The sequence below is a fragment of the Cyrtonyx montezumae genome, unplaced genomic scaffold (genome assembly GCF_038088225.1).
Source record: "Cyrtonyx montezumae isolate F1298 unplaced genomic scaffold, pur_monq_1.0 scaffold_18, whole genome shotgun sequence".
In the NCBI taxonomy this organism is placed as follows: Eukaryota; Metazoa; Chordata; class Aves; order Galliformes; family Odontophoridae; genus Cyrtonyx; species Cyrtonyx montezumae.
This window is the reverse complement of record NW_027071914.1, coordinates 12621759-12637758: the sequence shown is the minus strand read 5'-3', so window position 1 is coordinate 12637758 and position 16000 is coordinate 12621759. Positions and strand designations below refer to the sequence as shown.

The 16000-nt window shown below is 52.5% G+C and overlaps 2 protein-coding genes across 5 annotated transcripts; both read right to left on the bottom strand.

Annotated features, from left to right (window-relative positions):
* Nucleotides 1–523: 523 nt before the first annotated feature.
* Nucleotides 524–3579, bottom strand: CD74 (CD74 molecule). 4 transcript variants are annotated; one of them, XM_065734736.1, is made up of 9 exons: nucleotides 3463–3579; nucleotides 2420–2595; nucleotides 2203–2294; nucleotides 2040–2102; nucleotides 1744–1839; nucleotides 1522–1612; nucleotides 989–1177; nucleotides 820–873; nucleotides 524–697 (listed from the first exon to the last, which is right to left on the bottom strand). In XM_065734736.1, the coding sequence occupies exons 1-9, from the start codon at nucleotides 3534–3536 to the stop codon at nucleotides 687–689; spliced, it is 846 nt and encodes a 281-aa protein (XP_065590808.1). In that variant the 5' UTR covers nucleotides 3537–3579; the 3' UTR covers nucleotides 524–686. The 4 variants fall into 4 exon arrangements, with proteins under 4 accessions (XP_065590808.1, XP_065590809.1, XP_065590810.1 ...); XM_065734737.1 differs by having other exon boundaries at nucleotides 524–694; nucleotides 3463–3578; XM_065734738.1 differs by lacking the exon at nucleotides 989–1177 and having other exon boundaries at nucleotides 3463–3577.
* Nucleotides 3580–6525: 2946 nt separating this feature from the next.
* On the bottom strand, nucleotides 6526–8443 carry RPS14 (ribosomal protein S14). Its single transcript, XM_065734715.1, has 4 exons — nucleotides 8258–8443; nucleotides 7834–7995; nucleotides 7324–7400; nucleotides 6526–6632 (listed from the first exon to the last, which is right to left on the bottom strand). Exons 1-4 carry the CDS (start codon nucleotides 8404–8406, stop codon nucleotides 6565–6567), a joined length of 456 nt encoding a protein of 151 aa, XP_065590787.1. The 5' UTR covers nucleotides 8407–8443; the 3' UTR covers nucleotides 6526–6564.
* Between the last annotated feature and the right edge of the window lie 7557 nt (nucleotides 8444–16000).

Sequence of the window (16000 nt, the reverse complement as noted above, 5' to 3'; positions counted from 1 at the left end):
AAAAAGTTTATTTGAAATAATTAACTTGATTTCATTCATAAAGGAGGAAGTTCTGGATAGGTGCAGAAAACCTCAAAGCCCCCCGCCCGCCTCCAAGGTTAGCTTCCCTTCCCCCCATGGCTGTTCCCTAGCCTGAAGTTAAGCATCTATCCCTACTGCAGTCTTAAAAAAAGAAAAAAGAAATGAAACACCTCAAGAAAGATGAAGGTTCAGTACTCTTAACAGGGCTCCAACCTCCAGCAGTCAGTTAAGCTCGTGGAGGTCGTTTTGCTGCTTTTAATGTTTGTTCAGTGAAAGAAAGCACGAGGGGCTCATTCTTCAGCACAGGTGATGTCTGCATCGCTGCTGGGAGAGGTGTCCTGGGGGACAGGAGGCTGGAACCAGGTGGAGTCCCTCACACAGCATCAGTGTTGCAGCCCTCGGTCCATTAGCAAAAAGAGTGGGGCTGCCAGAGCTGAAATCATCTTCCAGCTCTACTCCGGTCAGCAAACAGCAGTCGTGTTGCTATAGGGGGAGGGGGCAGCCCCAGGTCCTATCCTGCAGCAGGGGGAGGGGTGTAACTGAGGTCAGGGCACAGAGTGCTCTGTTAATTGTCTTCAGGAAAGCAAGGTGAGAGCAGAAAAATGGAGCAAAGAAAGGTGGGCCGGGATGCTGAAGGCCGGATGGGCATCCACAGGCGTCCTCTTCTACTTAACTGCTTTGAAGGGAAGAGAGGAGGGAGGGAGTCAGCAACCTGTGTGCCCCCATCCAGCACACTGCCACCAGCTCTGCTGTGGGAAGTGGACAGAGCACAGCTCCTCCAGCCCCAGGGCTTCTCACCTTTCAGCATGTCCACCCCGGAGAAGATCTCCTCGGGCTCTGTCGGGGCGGGCGCTGCAAAGAGAGCACAGCTCAGTGCCACGGCCTCGTCCCTCACCCGGGATGGATTCGGGCAGTGAGTTTTGCCCCTCCTTGGCTCTCCCTGCCTGCTGCTGCTCCTGCCACCTACCCGAGCAGTCCAGCTCTCCCCGGGTGGCAGTGCCCTCAATCCTGGTGCCATTTTTGTAGCAGCACCAGCAGTAGCCCGTGCTGGCAGAGCACTGCTTGGGCAGGTAGTCGCCGTTCTCATCGCACTCGGGGCGGAAGCGACCTGGCTGCACACCACTGAAACTGGCCTCTGCCTGGCACTTAGTTTGCACTAGGGCAATAAGAACAAAGGGACAGTGTGAGCACCCAGGACCCTCGGGGCATGTGGGAGATTCTGTTAGGGAAACCAGAATGCTGCCATGCTGAGGAATGTCACCTCATTGGATTTACCCGAGGAAACCCATCTGCCCTAATGAGAGCCAAGGGTAATAGGGACACAGCGGACTGATGCTTTGGGTTTTGGGATGTGGCTGCTTCCAGAAGCCCCCAGAGGGAGGCTCAAGGGAGAGGAAGCCATGAGGAGCCAGAGGCCAGGGCAGGGAGCAGCAGTGGCACTGCCTTGGGTGCACTGCTCCCAGAGGCTCAGCCCTGACTTCCAGCACCCACACCCCATACCTTTCTCCGCAGGGATTTCACTCTGCTCCTCTCCCTTGGGGCCTTTGGCCATTTCGAAGAGCAGCCACTTGTGCATCCAGGACTCAAAATCCTGAGAGGGAGGGAAGCAGAGGGTAAACAGAGTGGTCCCGAGCTCCACTACTGACCCTACAATGGGCATCCAACCCATGAAGGGCCAATAGGACTTGCGGAAGGGATGGGTAGGAGAGCACCAGCACTGACCTGCCAGTCCATAGTGCTCATGGTCTTCTTCAGCCTCTTCAGGTTGCCCAGCATGTCATCCTTCAGCTCCGGGAACATCTTCCTGGGGTCTGCTTTCTGCAGGGCAAGCATCACAGAGAGAGGCAGCAAAGGAGAAAAGGAGATAGTGTGGGGAGGGAACACTACTTCTACAGGCACTGCTGGGACCAGAGCACCAGCACTTGAGAGCCCAAGGGAGCTCCAAGCTTGTGGTCTCATCACCTCCTGCAGTGCAGAGGGCGGCTGTGGGGCTCAGTGAGGTGGGTGGAAGAGCTTACCAGCAGCAGGTGCCTAACTTGGTCCTCAGTCTTGTTGCTTCGGGGTCTCACGGCCTCCACGGGCTGTAAAGAAAACCACAGAATGGTTGGGTTGGAGGGGACCTCGTAGACCATCCAGCTTCAGTTCCACCCCCCTGCTGAGGCAGCAGTGGGCACCTCTTACCATGTCACCAATAGAGGGGGCAAGAGGCAGCACCTTCACGGCCATGGGCATGTTCATCACAGACATGGACATCTTGCTTGCTGGCTGAGAGCCTGCCAAGGACACAGCAGCGTGAGGGGTACGACCCAGCAGTGCAGCCCCAGCTGCCTCCAAACCCACAGTATCTCCCAGGTCTGTTGTTCCAGTGCCCATCCCCAGCCCCGGTGATGCTACTGACTGGTGGGCATCCTCCTCTGCAGCGCCTCCAGCTTCAGGCTCTGCGAGGTCTTGGTCAGCTTGCTGATCTGCCCGCTCTGCTGGTACACGTAGTAGATGGTGACGGCCTGGCCAGCAATCAGCAGTGCCACCAGGATGGAGAGCGCTGACAGCACGCTCCTGCGCCCCAGCACAGACCTGAGGACAGGAGAAGGAGTGCTCGTGGTGCTGCTCCAGCTGCCCAACACCGAAAGGAGGTGCCCTGTGGTTCCCAAAGTGCCACTGAACCCAGCCTGCTCCGAGCGCCCAGAGGGACACAAATCTCTTGTGAATGATGAGTGTGATGTCAGTGCTCAGGTGGCTGCCACGCACCGGGAACCGAAACCACGGCTGAGAGCATGGGGGCTCAGCCATGTGAGCAGGGCTTAGGGGTGCGACTGCGCACAGACACCAAAGAAAAGCAAATGAAATAGAAAATGTCTCCCTGGTACAGCTCTGAGCCGTGTCCTGCCCCCGGGAGCCAGCCCTGCACCATGGGACAGGGCACCTATGGGTGCTGCTCTGCAGAGTCCAGACTTGGCCACGCTGCCAGGATGTCTGCCCAGAGACTGATGATGTCAGCGCTTCTGGGATTTTTGATTGGCTGGAAGTGTTCGGGGTGACTCCCCCCCACCCATCCCCAGCACAAAGTTTGGGACACGGGGTTGGTTGGGACATGGGGGTGCCCTGGAGTGCCGGCAGGACCCTGCAGCCATGCTGCATCCCCACCTGCCCCACAGTCAGGGTGGCAGCTTGTCAGAGGGGCTGCACCCCCCACCCATGCTGAGTGAGCCCCTATCCACCCCATAACCACGACATGAAACAGCCTACCCCACAGCCACACCATGCCCCAGTCACCCTATAACCACTCTGTGACCCCCTTGACCCCACAGCCAAGCTCTGGCCCTTTCTGCCCCATAGACACGCAGCGTCCACTCCCACTCGGCCCCACACAGCACGACTCCTCTGCCCCACAGTCACACCGTGTCCTCCCCACACCCCCCACTCATGTCCCTGCAGTGGCACCTTTGGCTGTTCCCATTGGGGAGCACCGCACTGCTGCCATCGGAGGAGATGAGGTCCCTCTGCTCCTCAGCCATTGCTGCACCGCTGCTGCCCAATGGGGAAATGAGAGCCCCACACACTGCTGCTGGAAATACCCCAACGAGGCACCCCCCGCCCTGCCACCCTCTGGGGTGGGGTGGTAAAATAAAAGCCCCATTGGCTGCTGACCCTGCATCACCTGTTGCCAGGCAGAGCTCTGAGCCGAAGGTCTTCAGTCCACAGTTGATGCCAGGTCCCATCCCGAGCGCTGAGCACCGCTGCTCTGTGCTGCAGCCTGTGACATGGGAAGCATCTGCTGGTGTCACTGGTTACTGGGCAGACTGCCCCGCTGTGCTCCATGAAGTTTTAAGGCACGAGAAGGCTTCTTGAGCAAAGCAATCCCCTTTCCTGGGGCAGCACCTGCAAGGATTGATCAGCAAAGAGAGCTCTTGTTGGCTGATATCTGCTTGAGGAACAACTGCAACTCACCCACAGCGAACAGGGCAGGGTCCCACACAAGACCCCTGAGCACTGAGTTCTGCAGGCACTCGCACCTCACACCCCCAAAACCAGCAATGCACCCTTGGCATTTAAAAACCAAAGAAAGCCATAAAACCACACTGCACCATTTCCAGCCCTCCCTCTGCCAGCTGGGGCACAGGACCAGCTCACACTCAGCTCCTCGCAGGGGTCGGGGACAGAGGGCTGAGTGCCCCCGGAGCTCAGCCTCAGCCCAAGGGGAGCTGGGAAAAGCAAAGGGGAACTCAGCAAGTGAAAGCAGCACGGCTTACACGAGCTCTGCTCCAGGCATGGATTTTTCTGCTTCTTCAGAATGTGTGGGGTTTTTTTAAAGCCATCTTTGCACAGGCCTGTGGCATTTAAAGTTTGATGTCACTAAGTCCTTGGTTTTCCCAGGAAGACACTGACCTTTGCACGTCAGCCTTCCTTTTACTCCTCCATCTCCTCCACCCCACAGCAGCTGTGCCCTCTGGAGCACACGGAGTTGTGTCCTGGTCCCGAGGTTCTGCTTTATGCCTCTGCTTTATGCTGCCCATGAACTCATGCTGATAGGCACTGTTACAGGGGGAGCCAGCTGTCTTGTTAGGACAAGCCAAGCCCCCTTATGAAATGAAGAGCAGTTTTAGGGCTGAGTTCTGACTCCCGTGTTACCTGCAGGGCTTCACCTGAGCACAGCAATTATTTCAGGCACGGAGGAGGTAACAGCCCTGCGGACACTTGCCTCACAGCATGAGAGCAGCTCAGGCTGGGACAGACCCTGCAGAGCTCCTGCTCCTGGGGAGTAAAGGCCAGCAAAGCACTTCATCTTCCTGCAGAGGGCAAACCTTCCTGTGGGGAGAAAGAGCGATGCCAAGAGGGGTGGTGGGGCCAGACTCACTCTGCCTTGGGTTCAAAACAAGAGCTACACTGCTTCAGCACAAAGCCACACAGGATGCTGCCCACCAGCCCCGAGCCTCTGTGTGAGCGGGATCAGCCATGCACACAGAGCTGCTTCCCCTCGTGTACTCTGCAGAGCTAGACACCTTCCCTTCTCTGGGCCTGCCTCAAGAACAGCAGGGGTCAATTAGATGTGACACGGTGCTTGTGCTCTGCCACGGTTTCCAGCTGCTCTTCACCGAGCAGCAGGGAGCTGGAATCAATCAGAAAGTGACAGCTCTGCCTCAAGAGAGTGTCTGTTAACTCACACTGAGCAGTACATCAGAATGTCTCAGCCTGACGTCCCACCAAGACCTCCCCCGTCCCACGGGCAGCACAGCTGCTGAGAAAGCTGCCTGCACCAAGAGGGCAGCCTGCCTGCCATCCACACCCCCACAGAGCCTTCCCCAGAGAGACACCCTGAGAAGTGGCCCCATTAAAGTCACTTGGGACAAAGGAACACCAGAACAAGGTCTGCCTGTGTGTGAGCAGCGACAAGGCACAAGGCTCAACCCTTCTTGGGGCTTGAACACTCCAAATACAGGAAAATGGATATTTACATAGCTGGGATAACGCACTTTGAAGGCAGAAAGGGAAAATTATTTCTAAAGCTTTCCACAGCCACAGATAAAATTACAAATCAAACACGATGCCCACGCCAAGAGAAACACTGGCTTAGGAACACGAGCCCAGGCAGAGAGATTTTCTACCACAAAAAGGGGAAGTCATGTATCGAACAACAGCCTGCAGAAAACCCAGCCCTGGTTAGCTCGCTCCCAGGCACAGCTTTCTTTCCCACAGCAAGGACAACTCAAAAAGATCACGACCAACTCGGAAACCACAGCCATCCAAGCAGTCCTGGCTATGAAAGTTAAGATGCACCATGGTTTCAGACCAGCCTCGTTTCCCCTGCTGTGAAACGCAGCCCCTCCCACAGCCAGGGCGCCGTGCTGCAGCTGGAGGCCAGGCCTGACAGGAGCAACACGCCCTGGGTCGCATTCAGGCTGGGCAGCTCTGCTAGCACAGAGCCTGCTTTGAGAGCACAACAGAGCTGTTAGTCACAGCAGCCTTTCTGGTAACGAGGAGGGTAGGTAAAGGAATCCCACCAAGAATTTTATGGTGCAAAGGTGCTGGAAAGACTCGATGCTATGAGCATAAAGGAACTCAGCTAGCTGAAGCTGTTCTGCTCAAACAGCACATGCCAGTAGTATTCCCTCATTATATAATCTTACTAAAGCCACAGAAGTGACAAAAAACAAGTGATTTCAAAGCTTGGAGAGCTAAGAAAAGGACATTCAGACAGGTGGAAATGGGCATTTACTCCAGGTGACGGCAGCACGTTCTGTGGAGAGTAAACATCCGTGCAGGAAGCAGGGCACAACCAGGAAGAGGACTCCCTTCTCTTAAACACATCTGGAAGCATAGAGATACAGAGCAGCTGGGAGAGCTGCAATGCCAGCACCTTCCTAGTGCAAAGTCCCAACACAGCACCTCTGCTGGGGCACACCAACAACCTCACCAGACAGGAAGCCCCACTGCAGAGGGCAATTCGTGAATGCAACAGAACTAAAGCTGCTCAACCTCCGTTCAGTAACAAACCCACACACCACGTTTATAAGAGAGCTTTAATGGCAAAAGGTGCAGTGCTGTTCACAGACGACGTCCACGGCGACCACCCTTCCTGCGAGTACTGTCAGAGGGGATGGGGGTGACATCCTCTGTGGGAGAAAGAAACCAAGAAAACCCACTGTTACCTGACAGAGGCACTCCAAGAAACCCACTGGGCAGATCCACATCTGTGAACTCACCAAACAAGCCCTTCCCCTTCCCCCTTCCCCTCCCCTCAAGGCTTTTAATGCCTGCGGTGCAAACATCCCCATCTCCCCACCCACTTAAATGAAGCAGCCACAGCATTTCTAAAGAAACAGACTGCATTATGTAACTTTGAGGGCAGCCAATGCCACTACGCCTCACAACTTCCCTGCCAAGTTCAGTGATGTCCCTCAAAAAGTTCGAGGAACTGTTATTTCTGAGCCACGGTCTTAAACTGAGACCAGCACGACCCTTCTAGGTAACTAAACTGTGGCTGTGGAAAAAGAGAAATTGAAAGGAGTTACACAAGAGGCCCGTGAGCATCCCAGCACGCAGCTGAGCTTTACTATGCAGCCAAAAACTTGCTATCTGGAGTCAACCGACACCACCTTCTGGTTAACCCTCGATTAAAGAAGATGCATCTCCCTACACTTTACCTACAGCAACACATTCCCAAGTCAATCTGTCACAGCAAGCACAAGAATCCCATGGCACACATGCCCACAGAGCTCCTTCTACCTAACAATCCCTCAAAACCTCTTCAGTGTAGCAAGGCTCTGCACTGATACACAGAGACACTCGTGCCCCATTACTCACCAATGCGGCCAATCTTCATCCCGGATCGGGCCAGAGCTCTCAGAGCTGACTGAGCTCCAGGGCCAGGAGTCTTGGTCCTGGAGGAAAGAATCACAACTAATCATCCCTTAAAAGACTCATCAGTTTCCCCACTCCAAAACACCCAGATACCAAATCCACCCTCTTCCTCTTCCAGATCCAAACCATTCACGTGCTGTCAGGCACGCTTTACTGTCACTCTGTGGTAATGCATCTTCAAGTTTAACAGCATCTCCCTTGCTACTGCCACAAATAAGTAAGGACCTCAGTAACAGCACTCCCAAGTCCATCCAACTGCAGGTGCCACTTCAGAACAGATTCCAAGCAACGTGAGCCAGTCACTGCACAGCACGAGACACCCTGTGCCAAAGCCAAACTCACAGGGTGCATTTACACTGCCAACTCAGGCAGGGCAAGAGCAGAAGGACCAGAGGATGGTGAGATGCAATCTGTTCTTGTTCTAAAACCAAGCATACTGTCTCTCTGACATACCTATTCCCTCCAGTAGCCCTCAGCTTGATGTGCAGAGCAGTGATGCCCAGCTCCTTGCACCTCTGGGCGACATCCTGGGCTGCCAGCATGGCTGCGTAGGGAGAAGATTCATCTCTGTCAGCCTTCACCTTCATGCCACCAGTCACACGGCAGATGGTTTCCCTGCAAAAGGAGGAGAACACCTTCAGAGAAAACCTGTGCCCCTTTCCTTCCTGAAGAACAGCTTCAAGGTACTGACAGAACCAGGTGTCTTGACACAGCATTCATCACTAAGGAACACGACAAACTGCCCGGCCCACTAACACATTTCATCAACTCAGTAGAGGCTCAAAGATTTCTGTGGACATTCACATCAAATGTAATTTCTCTTCTCAGAAGTGAAGGAGCCAGCTATGCAGTGAGGTGACCAGTGTGCAATACTCACTTGCCAGAGAGATCAGTCACGTGGACAAAAGTATCATTGAAGGAAGCAAAAATATGGCAGACGCCGAACACGTTTTCTCCTTCAGCAACTTGAGGTCCCAAGCTGATGACCTGCTCTTCCTTCTTCTCCTTGCCCTTACGGGGTGCCATTTCTGAACAAAAAGCAGAAATATTTCACACTTGTATCTTTGCTGAATGCTGGCAAGCTACAGCTCACAGCTGCTTAGCAGGGCCTTAAGCTGCACTTCACAGAGGGAACTAAGATGTGCTTTATCTCTAGTGCTTTCTGCATGCAGTACCACAGCAGAACATGAGAGAACCCTTTCCATGATGATCAGCAGCAACGAAGACTTTCCCTCACTCATTTACTTAATAGAACTCAAGACAACATAAAAATAAAGCATTTATTAAAGACCCAGATACCATCACAAAGCTTGCTTGCTCTCCAGAGCTTCTGAGTACCACCAGGGGCTCTTAGGTGTCATTAGTCAGCATCCCTGCATCTAGCTCAAGTGGTGCTTCTGCCTCTAAAGCCTTCACTGATGTGGAAGCAACCCAAACAGTTTGGGGGTAGGTGCCCACACAACTACTCCTACTGCACTCTCTCATTAGATGCAAGCCCTGATGCCTTCTACCAGAAAAAAAAAAAAAAAGTAACATCATTAAAGAACTCCGCTCAAAGCATGAACTACTTTCATCCCAAAGCCTCAGCCTTACAGCCCCCCCTCTACAGAGAGCAGCACTTAAACCTAACTGCTAAAACGGGGCCCACACAGCCACTCCAACAAAGCTCCATTCCCTTCCTGTCATGCTTGGTGAAAGGCTCCACCACCATTACTGCCCTGAAGTACCCCTGAAGCTCACACACCCACATAACTCAGCCACATTCACTTCGCTAACCGATCAAAGCAAACGCTGAGCCATAAGCTCTGTAGTACAAGCTAGAGAGCGAGGAACCCGCTTCCCTCCGGCCGCCGCCCCCTACCCCCGCCGGGATGCCGGCCCCTTCCGGGCACACATCTACGCCAGCCCCCGGCTCGGCCGAGGCCTAACGCCGCGCTCCGCCAGCCGCGCTCCGCCAGCCGCGCTCCGCAGGCACTGAACGCGCTGCTCCGCACAGCCACGAGCCCGGAGAGGCGGGCGGCGGACAGAGCCGGCACAGCGAGACGGGAACGCAGGGATGGCGGCGGATACAGCGGCACACCGCGCTCACCTGCGCGTCTGCTCCGGCGGCCGCCGCTGGAAAGGAAGCGGAAGCGGCCAGAGGGCGGGGCTACCGCGTTTACCCGGAAGTGATGGCCGCAGAGGGCGGTTTCCGCCGGCGCAGTGATGTTTTCGGTATAGATAGCTCAGCGATTTGCTGTTCTCTGAGTAGAGCCCTACAGGCCTCGTTAAAATTATAAACAACGCTATGGAGCAGAACCGGCCGCCTTCCCGTCGTGTGTTCCCTCCCCAAGATGGCGGCGCCCCCCCCCCCCCCCCCCCCCATGTTCCCTCCCCAAGATGGCGGCGCTCCCCCCTCACGTGTTCCCTTCCCAAGATGGCGCCCCCCCTTTCCCCACCCCCCCCCCCACCCCCCACGTGTTCCCTCCCCAAGATGGCGGTGCCATTCTTTGCAACCTATCCTGTTGAATCACAACAGCTTCTCTATAGTAAAGACAACTGCATATCATCTAGGTGCCCCAGTGTCTCTGTTTATGGTTGTAAAGATAAGCAGATATATGGGCAAGGAGTCTTTTTTGGGGTATGGCTTGGAGAAGCTGATCACCGCGCAGGACAATAATACTTGTGCACGGTAACAAAGGTGCTACTCCCTGCTGATTTATCCGTTGGGCCAGATATGTTACACAGAGAACAAAACTTACAAATGGGGGTGGGCATAAATCAAACTAATACAAGAACAAGGAGGCTGCTAGACTAAAGCAGGACAGACATTCTGTTGTACCAGCAAGATAACCAAACAGATGTCTCTCTTAAACAAAACACCACAGGAATGGTGAGGAGCTCTCCCCTTTCTAGGTTTGAATATTTACAGCAAAATTGACACTTAGGTTTAATCCCCTCGATAACCAGAGTTTGGAATGTGATGAATATGCATGTGCTATACCTATAAATATGTATTCATTTCTCTCTTTGGGGTGCATGTTTGGTGGAGAGATCCCCCATGCACCCAGCACTGTAATAAAGGGAATACCTGCTTGACATATTTCATTGGTGTGTCAAGTTACTTTGTCAGATTTCTCAGCATCACCATCCCCTGAGGGGAGTCTTTCCTGAGAGCTTTTTTCTTTCCTCTTAGAAGGGGCTGTGCTATGTACCTAAAGGGATCCTTCTAAATGCTGCTTAGTGATGCTGCGTGCCATGTCCGTGAGGCATAAGTCCTCATTCCAGTGGGACACTGCCCCAGGTGCCCCACACATGAGGGCTGCTCTCCTGGGTGCTGCTTTAGCTTCATGTTCTCTGTCTCATTGCCACAAAAGACCATCAGGTGACTCCTGCTCTAACCTGGTAACTGCTGATTCCAGTTCAGTGAAGCAAAATGAGACTGGGAGAAAACATCATACAGGATCACTACGTCTACCCCAGTACTTTCTTCAGCTTCATTACATCTGTGCTCCTGATAAAGGTGTGCTGTGAGAGCTGCAGAAACGTAGGCCTGAGCTGGTTTCACAGATAAGTGGGAGGGGATGGGTGCAGACAGCCCCAGGTTGGCCCAGCACAGCAGCTTTGGATGCCCAGCCTCGGGCTGGACTGGCATCAGGCCTGGAGGTCCCAGCAGAGCTGGGAACCAGCTGCTCCTCTTGCACTGCTGGCAGATGGCCGAGCACAACTGTATCTCTGCACCTCGTAGGGATCCAACTCATCTCCCAGAAGTTCGGACAGGAGCATTTACTCCAGTCCCATTCTAAGGCCTGGAATAATTCTACATGACAGCACTGTTTCTCCACTAAGATTTCATTAAGCCACTACCCGAGTGGCCATAAAGACTTCTAAGGGTATGAGGATGCCTCTGTTGAAGCCAACAAAATCTCACGCTGTGCAAGAAGAGGCTTGAGTGGAGAATGGGAGATTCTGCTTCACTCCTAACCCATCGTGCTGTCAGGTGCAGCCTTCCTATTGACAGCACCGGGTTTGAGCTTAATGTCTTCATCCAGGAGAACAGCTACCACTCTGTTCAAGGCTTTTGATTAAGACCTTAAAGCCCAAGCTTAATGTGCAGTGACCTTGCCTGACCCATTAGAGTAAACCAAACAGACAGACTCTACAATCAACATCTCTGTTGACATTGTAGACCTTCAGCTCCTTTGTTCAGCTGTCTGATGCCAGGAGGCTCGTGGATGAGGCTTACCTGCTAATGTAGCCCAGCTGTATGCACTGCTTTGTGCTAAGACATTTCTGTGGAAATCAAGTAGGTTTCTAATGGTGTTAACGACTACCTTTAGCCTCCTCCAAGAGCTGGATGCATAGCATTTTCTGTCATTCTCACTGAAGATTTCTAAGACTATGAGGAGGTATTTTGGAATTTTACCCATAAGGGATGTACCTAGAGATTTTAATATGTGGAAGTCTTCAGAGCATTTTCTCTTAAGGAGCTAGTGGGAGAGATTTAAATACACATAATTCTCGGTTGGAAAGGCTGATGTAAGTGACACAGGCTCTGCAGCTGTGAAACGATGGTGTGGGGACTCCCTCCTAGAGCAATTATTATGGGAGATTTCTTCCACCTCCACAGCAAATAGAATGTAAATGTGTAAAGTTTTACATTAAGGCAACCCAGCAAGTGAATATTTAAATCAGTTCCTTCTGATTTAAATAGGGCTCAGGAGAGAGATGGGAAACATCATAGACCTTTGGAAAAAAAAAAAAAAGATAGATCTAACCTGTCGTAATAGCACTTGCAATATGCTTTCTGGGCCTGATCCTGCCCTGCTTTTGCCTCCTCAATTAAACCAGAGGAGAAGCAGATGGTGGCAGATGAGGTATGAGGGAGGCTCCATATAATTGTTCCACTATAAGGACTGCACAATCTCAAAGCCTGAAAATGCTTCTGCAGGGAGAGTCTAACACCTCTGCTCAGACAACAGAACTTGCTCCTGGCTGGTGGGAAACTTCTGAACCCCTCTAGTGCTTGGTGCTTTTTTGCTCAGGCATGAAAAGAGGTCAGTGCAATGAACGACTGCTGCTGAGCCCCCTTGGACAGCACAGCCTTCTGCTTCTGATGCTGTTGCTGCACCAGGTGTCCCAGAGGAGCAGCTTCCATGTGCACAGCAAGGCTGGTGTCTTTCAGAGTGTTTTTTCCCTTCTCTAGCCAAGCATGCAAGGTCCCTCCTGGATGCAGCCCTCCCTGTGCTGGGCATCCCCTTCCTGTACCCACAGATGTCATGATAACACCCACTTGACCCGGGGGGCCACCCTGCCTGCTCCTCTCTTCATTAGCAGCTTGCTGCTGCATCAGGGATCTTCCTGTTTAAATATTGGATGAGAGTCTTTTAAAATATACATCGTCAGGGCTGCTGTAATTCCAGACAGGGGCTCCAGTGACAAGGGCTGTGGGCTGATTTGGCTGAAGAGGGAATGAAGGAGCTGTTGGCCTGAACAAGACTGATCCCCCTGCCACCACTGCACTTAGCCTGCCTTCTGCTCTCACACAAGTCTTAAGGACAGGAGCTCTTCCACATCCCATTTTAGCTCTGATACGAGTGACTGTTTCCCTCTCTTTTGCCTTTCTTCCCTCGCATCCCACCTCCGCAAGGAGTTTTCCATCCCTTTTAGCTGTTTCTGAGCTTCTCCAGCACAGCCCTGTGTGCGTGTGCAGGGCAGACAGCAATGATCTTCCCTGGGGCTCGTGCCCGCTCGCAGATGTCCTTGTGGAACAGATGCAAGCCAGAGGCATGGAAATGGGCAAGCCTCCGCTGACAGGGTAACAAGCTGAAACCAGGGCTCCAGATGAACTTCTGAAACAATCCAACAACCCAGCAGTTTGAAATGCTGCTCTGCCCACAGCCCCAAAGCAGCTGGGAGGCAGTCTGCATCAAGTCCCTTAAGGCACTGTGTGGGCTGGGGTTTTTCCACTCTTAGGGATGAATTCTCAATTCTCCCTCCACCATAGGCACTGCATGAGTCCTGGTGTTTCTGCAAGGGAGCTTCCTGCCTTTCAGAGCACTCACAGGTCCTGAATGTTGCCCATGACAATATGCTATAGTTTCCAGGACCAGCTCTGAAGACCTCCCCAGACTGTGATGAATCAAAAGTGGAGCACCCAGCCTGAGCTGCAAGGACTGCACTCCAGCCTGGACGGAAGGATGCTCAGGCCATGGTGGGGTCAATGGCAGAGATGATGTGTATTTGCTTTGAGAAATCCCCAAGATTTAGTTCTTTAATGGGTAATTAAAATTCCAGCTGCTCCTTGTGTAAAAGCCCATGGGAAACCACAAACATAGCGATGCTGCAAGCAGATTTCATAACTCAGCCAGTGACTAAACAAAACGGGGGCCTGAGAGCCAACAAAAATAGAAATGCTGCTCTCGACCCTTCATTCTGCCCAGGTCCTGGCATAAACCAGTCCCAGCTGGGGTGAGGGCAGTGGGGAGCCCTGGCCTGACCCATGAAGCACCCGGCTCGGGGCTTTCCACAAGTGGGAGTGTTTGGCTGTTGCTCCCAGGGATGTGTCGTTCCCACGAGCCACTTGCTGAGTGCTGCCACTGCACTGATGGCCTCACTGGTGGCCTTCAAACAGATGGGAGAGGCCAAAACTCTTCCTGGAGGCTGAATGTGCCACGTGCCTATGGAGCAGGGTCTGCACGTGGGGCTGGTGGGCAGCAGCTCTGGGCACCTCACAATGGCATTGTTCCCCCAATGACACCGATAATGAGAAATTCAGATCCTGAGCACGGCCGTTCTTAGGTGAAGAGAAACAAAGAAGTATTTCCTTTCAATTAAGGCTGTCGGGCTTTTTGGTATTAGAAATGCAGTTTGTGCATGCACACTGTGAAATGATGTGTCAGAAACAGGCATAAGAAGATGAAAAAAAAAGAAATCTCCAATGCTGAATTTAAAGCACTTAAAGAATTGGCAGGGACTTCAAGAGCCAGTTTTGGTCCTAATGAAGTCAGTGGAAGTGCTGCTGTGGACTTCAAGGGGGCCGTAACTCGGCTGTAACTCAGTAGGAAGCTGGAGGTGTTGATTAATAAATTGAAGACAATGCAGAGGAAAACTGCTCAACTTCTTGCTAACAGATGTGCTGAAGAAGAGCCTTTATGCCAAAGTACTCAGGGGAGGAACTGCTTTTCTCTTGCATTTGCAAACAGAAGATAGGAAAAACAAATACAAAGCTGTCTGATATTCATGTAAAATGGTAGAACTGGTATTAATAAATAGAAATGTATTTCTAAGCAGCTTCCTGCCCCCGGCGAATAGGTCATGCTTCTGAAAAAATGCATTAGCAGATGCCTGAGCAAGTGTTCAACAAATTCCTCTTTCTCAAAAGTCAGTACTCAGTGGAAAAAGTGACCACTGGAGATTGTGGATTCCGGAGGTTGTCCTCGGTTTGGTGTGTGCCTTTCATTACTCATCGTTGGCTTTTTGCTCCATGGTTTGTATGTGAGTCGCTGCTGTTAGAAATCTGACAGAGGTTCGCTTGGCCTCACCAAGCTGTTCCTAGCACACATCCATTTTCAGGCTGAGTTTGCAAAACATTTAAGGCCGAAAAGATTCCTTTAACGTAATCTACATCATCTCGCAGTTGAAAAGTTTCCTGTTTGTCCCTTTTTACTTTCTGAACTTTCAAGTAACTTCGGCTTAGGAAAGGTATTCTGAGATCTTCAGAGACTGTGAGGAAAGTGAAATGTTTTAGGATGAGAAGCCTTTGACTTCAGTGAACACTTTGAAGCGCATCAGAAAATTTGCAGCCATAATTGTCTGTGATTCTTTTTGTCTTCTTCCCTATTATTTCCTTTTTTTTTATTTATTTTTGAGGGTTTTTGGTTGTTTGTTTATCTGCTGCTGGCATTTGATTGAAATTGCTTCCTCGCCTCCTGTCAAGGAGGAAGCTCTCCTGGAGTGCACTGCCAAAGCCCAGCTCCGGACAAACCTGCTGTATCCCATCCCCATGGGCTGGACCTGGGCCTCCTGGGGTCATCTTCATGCCCTGCAGGGCACATCCAACCCTTCCTGCTGCCCTGGGGTTCGGTAATGCTGCACAGAGCCAGGCTGGGAGCACAGACAGCCCTGCAGGTGCAGCACGAGTTTGTCATGCCTTGGAACGGATGTAAGGAGATCTCAGGGAAGATGTTGTTCTCAGTGCTGCTTTGAAATGCCTTGGCAAGGCATTCCCCTGTCATTCACAAGCACGTCAAAATCCAAGATGGGATCTCAGAGCCTTGGGGATAGGTCAAGTGGGTGCGGAGCCCCCAGCTGTTCCTTCCTCTGTTATGTCTCAGTTCTCCATTTCCGAATCAGCTCATCCAGCCTCACGCATTTCCTCTCATCTGAGAGGAGCCCACATTGCTCTGTGCCCTTCTGCATCACCCCTCCAGCCCCAGAGATGCCCCTCAGAGATGCACCCAGACCTGGGAGCAGGCTCCTCCCTCTGCAAACTGGCACACAGAACACGGGCAGCCGATGGCTATCACACGATGTGTGCTGGTGAGCCCAACCTGGGCATCTCACATCGATGATCTGCCAGGCTCCCTTCCTCTGAGGAGGGGGAAGCATAGGGGTTGGAAGGCAGCTCTGGGGACCATCA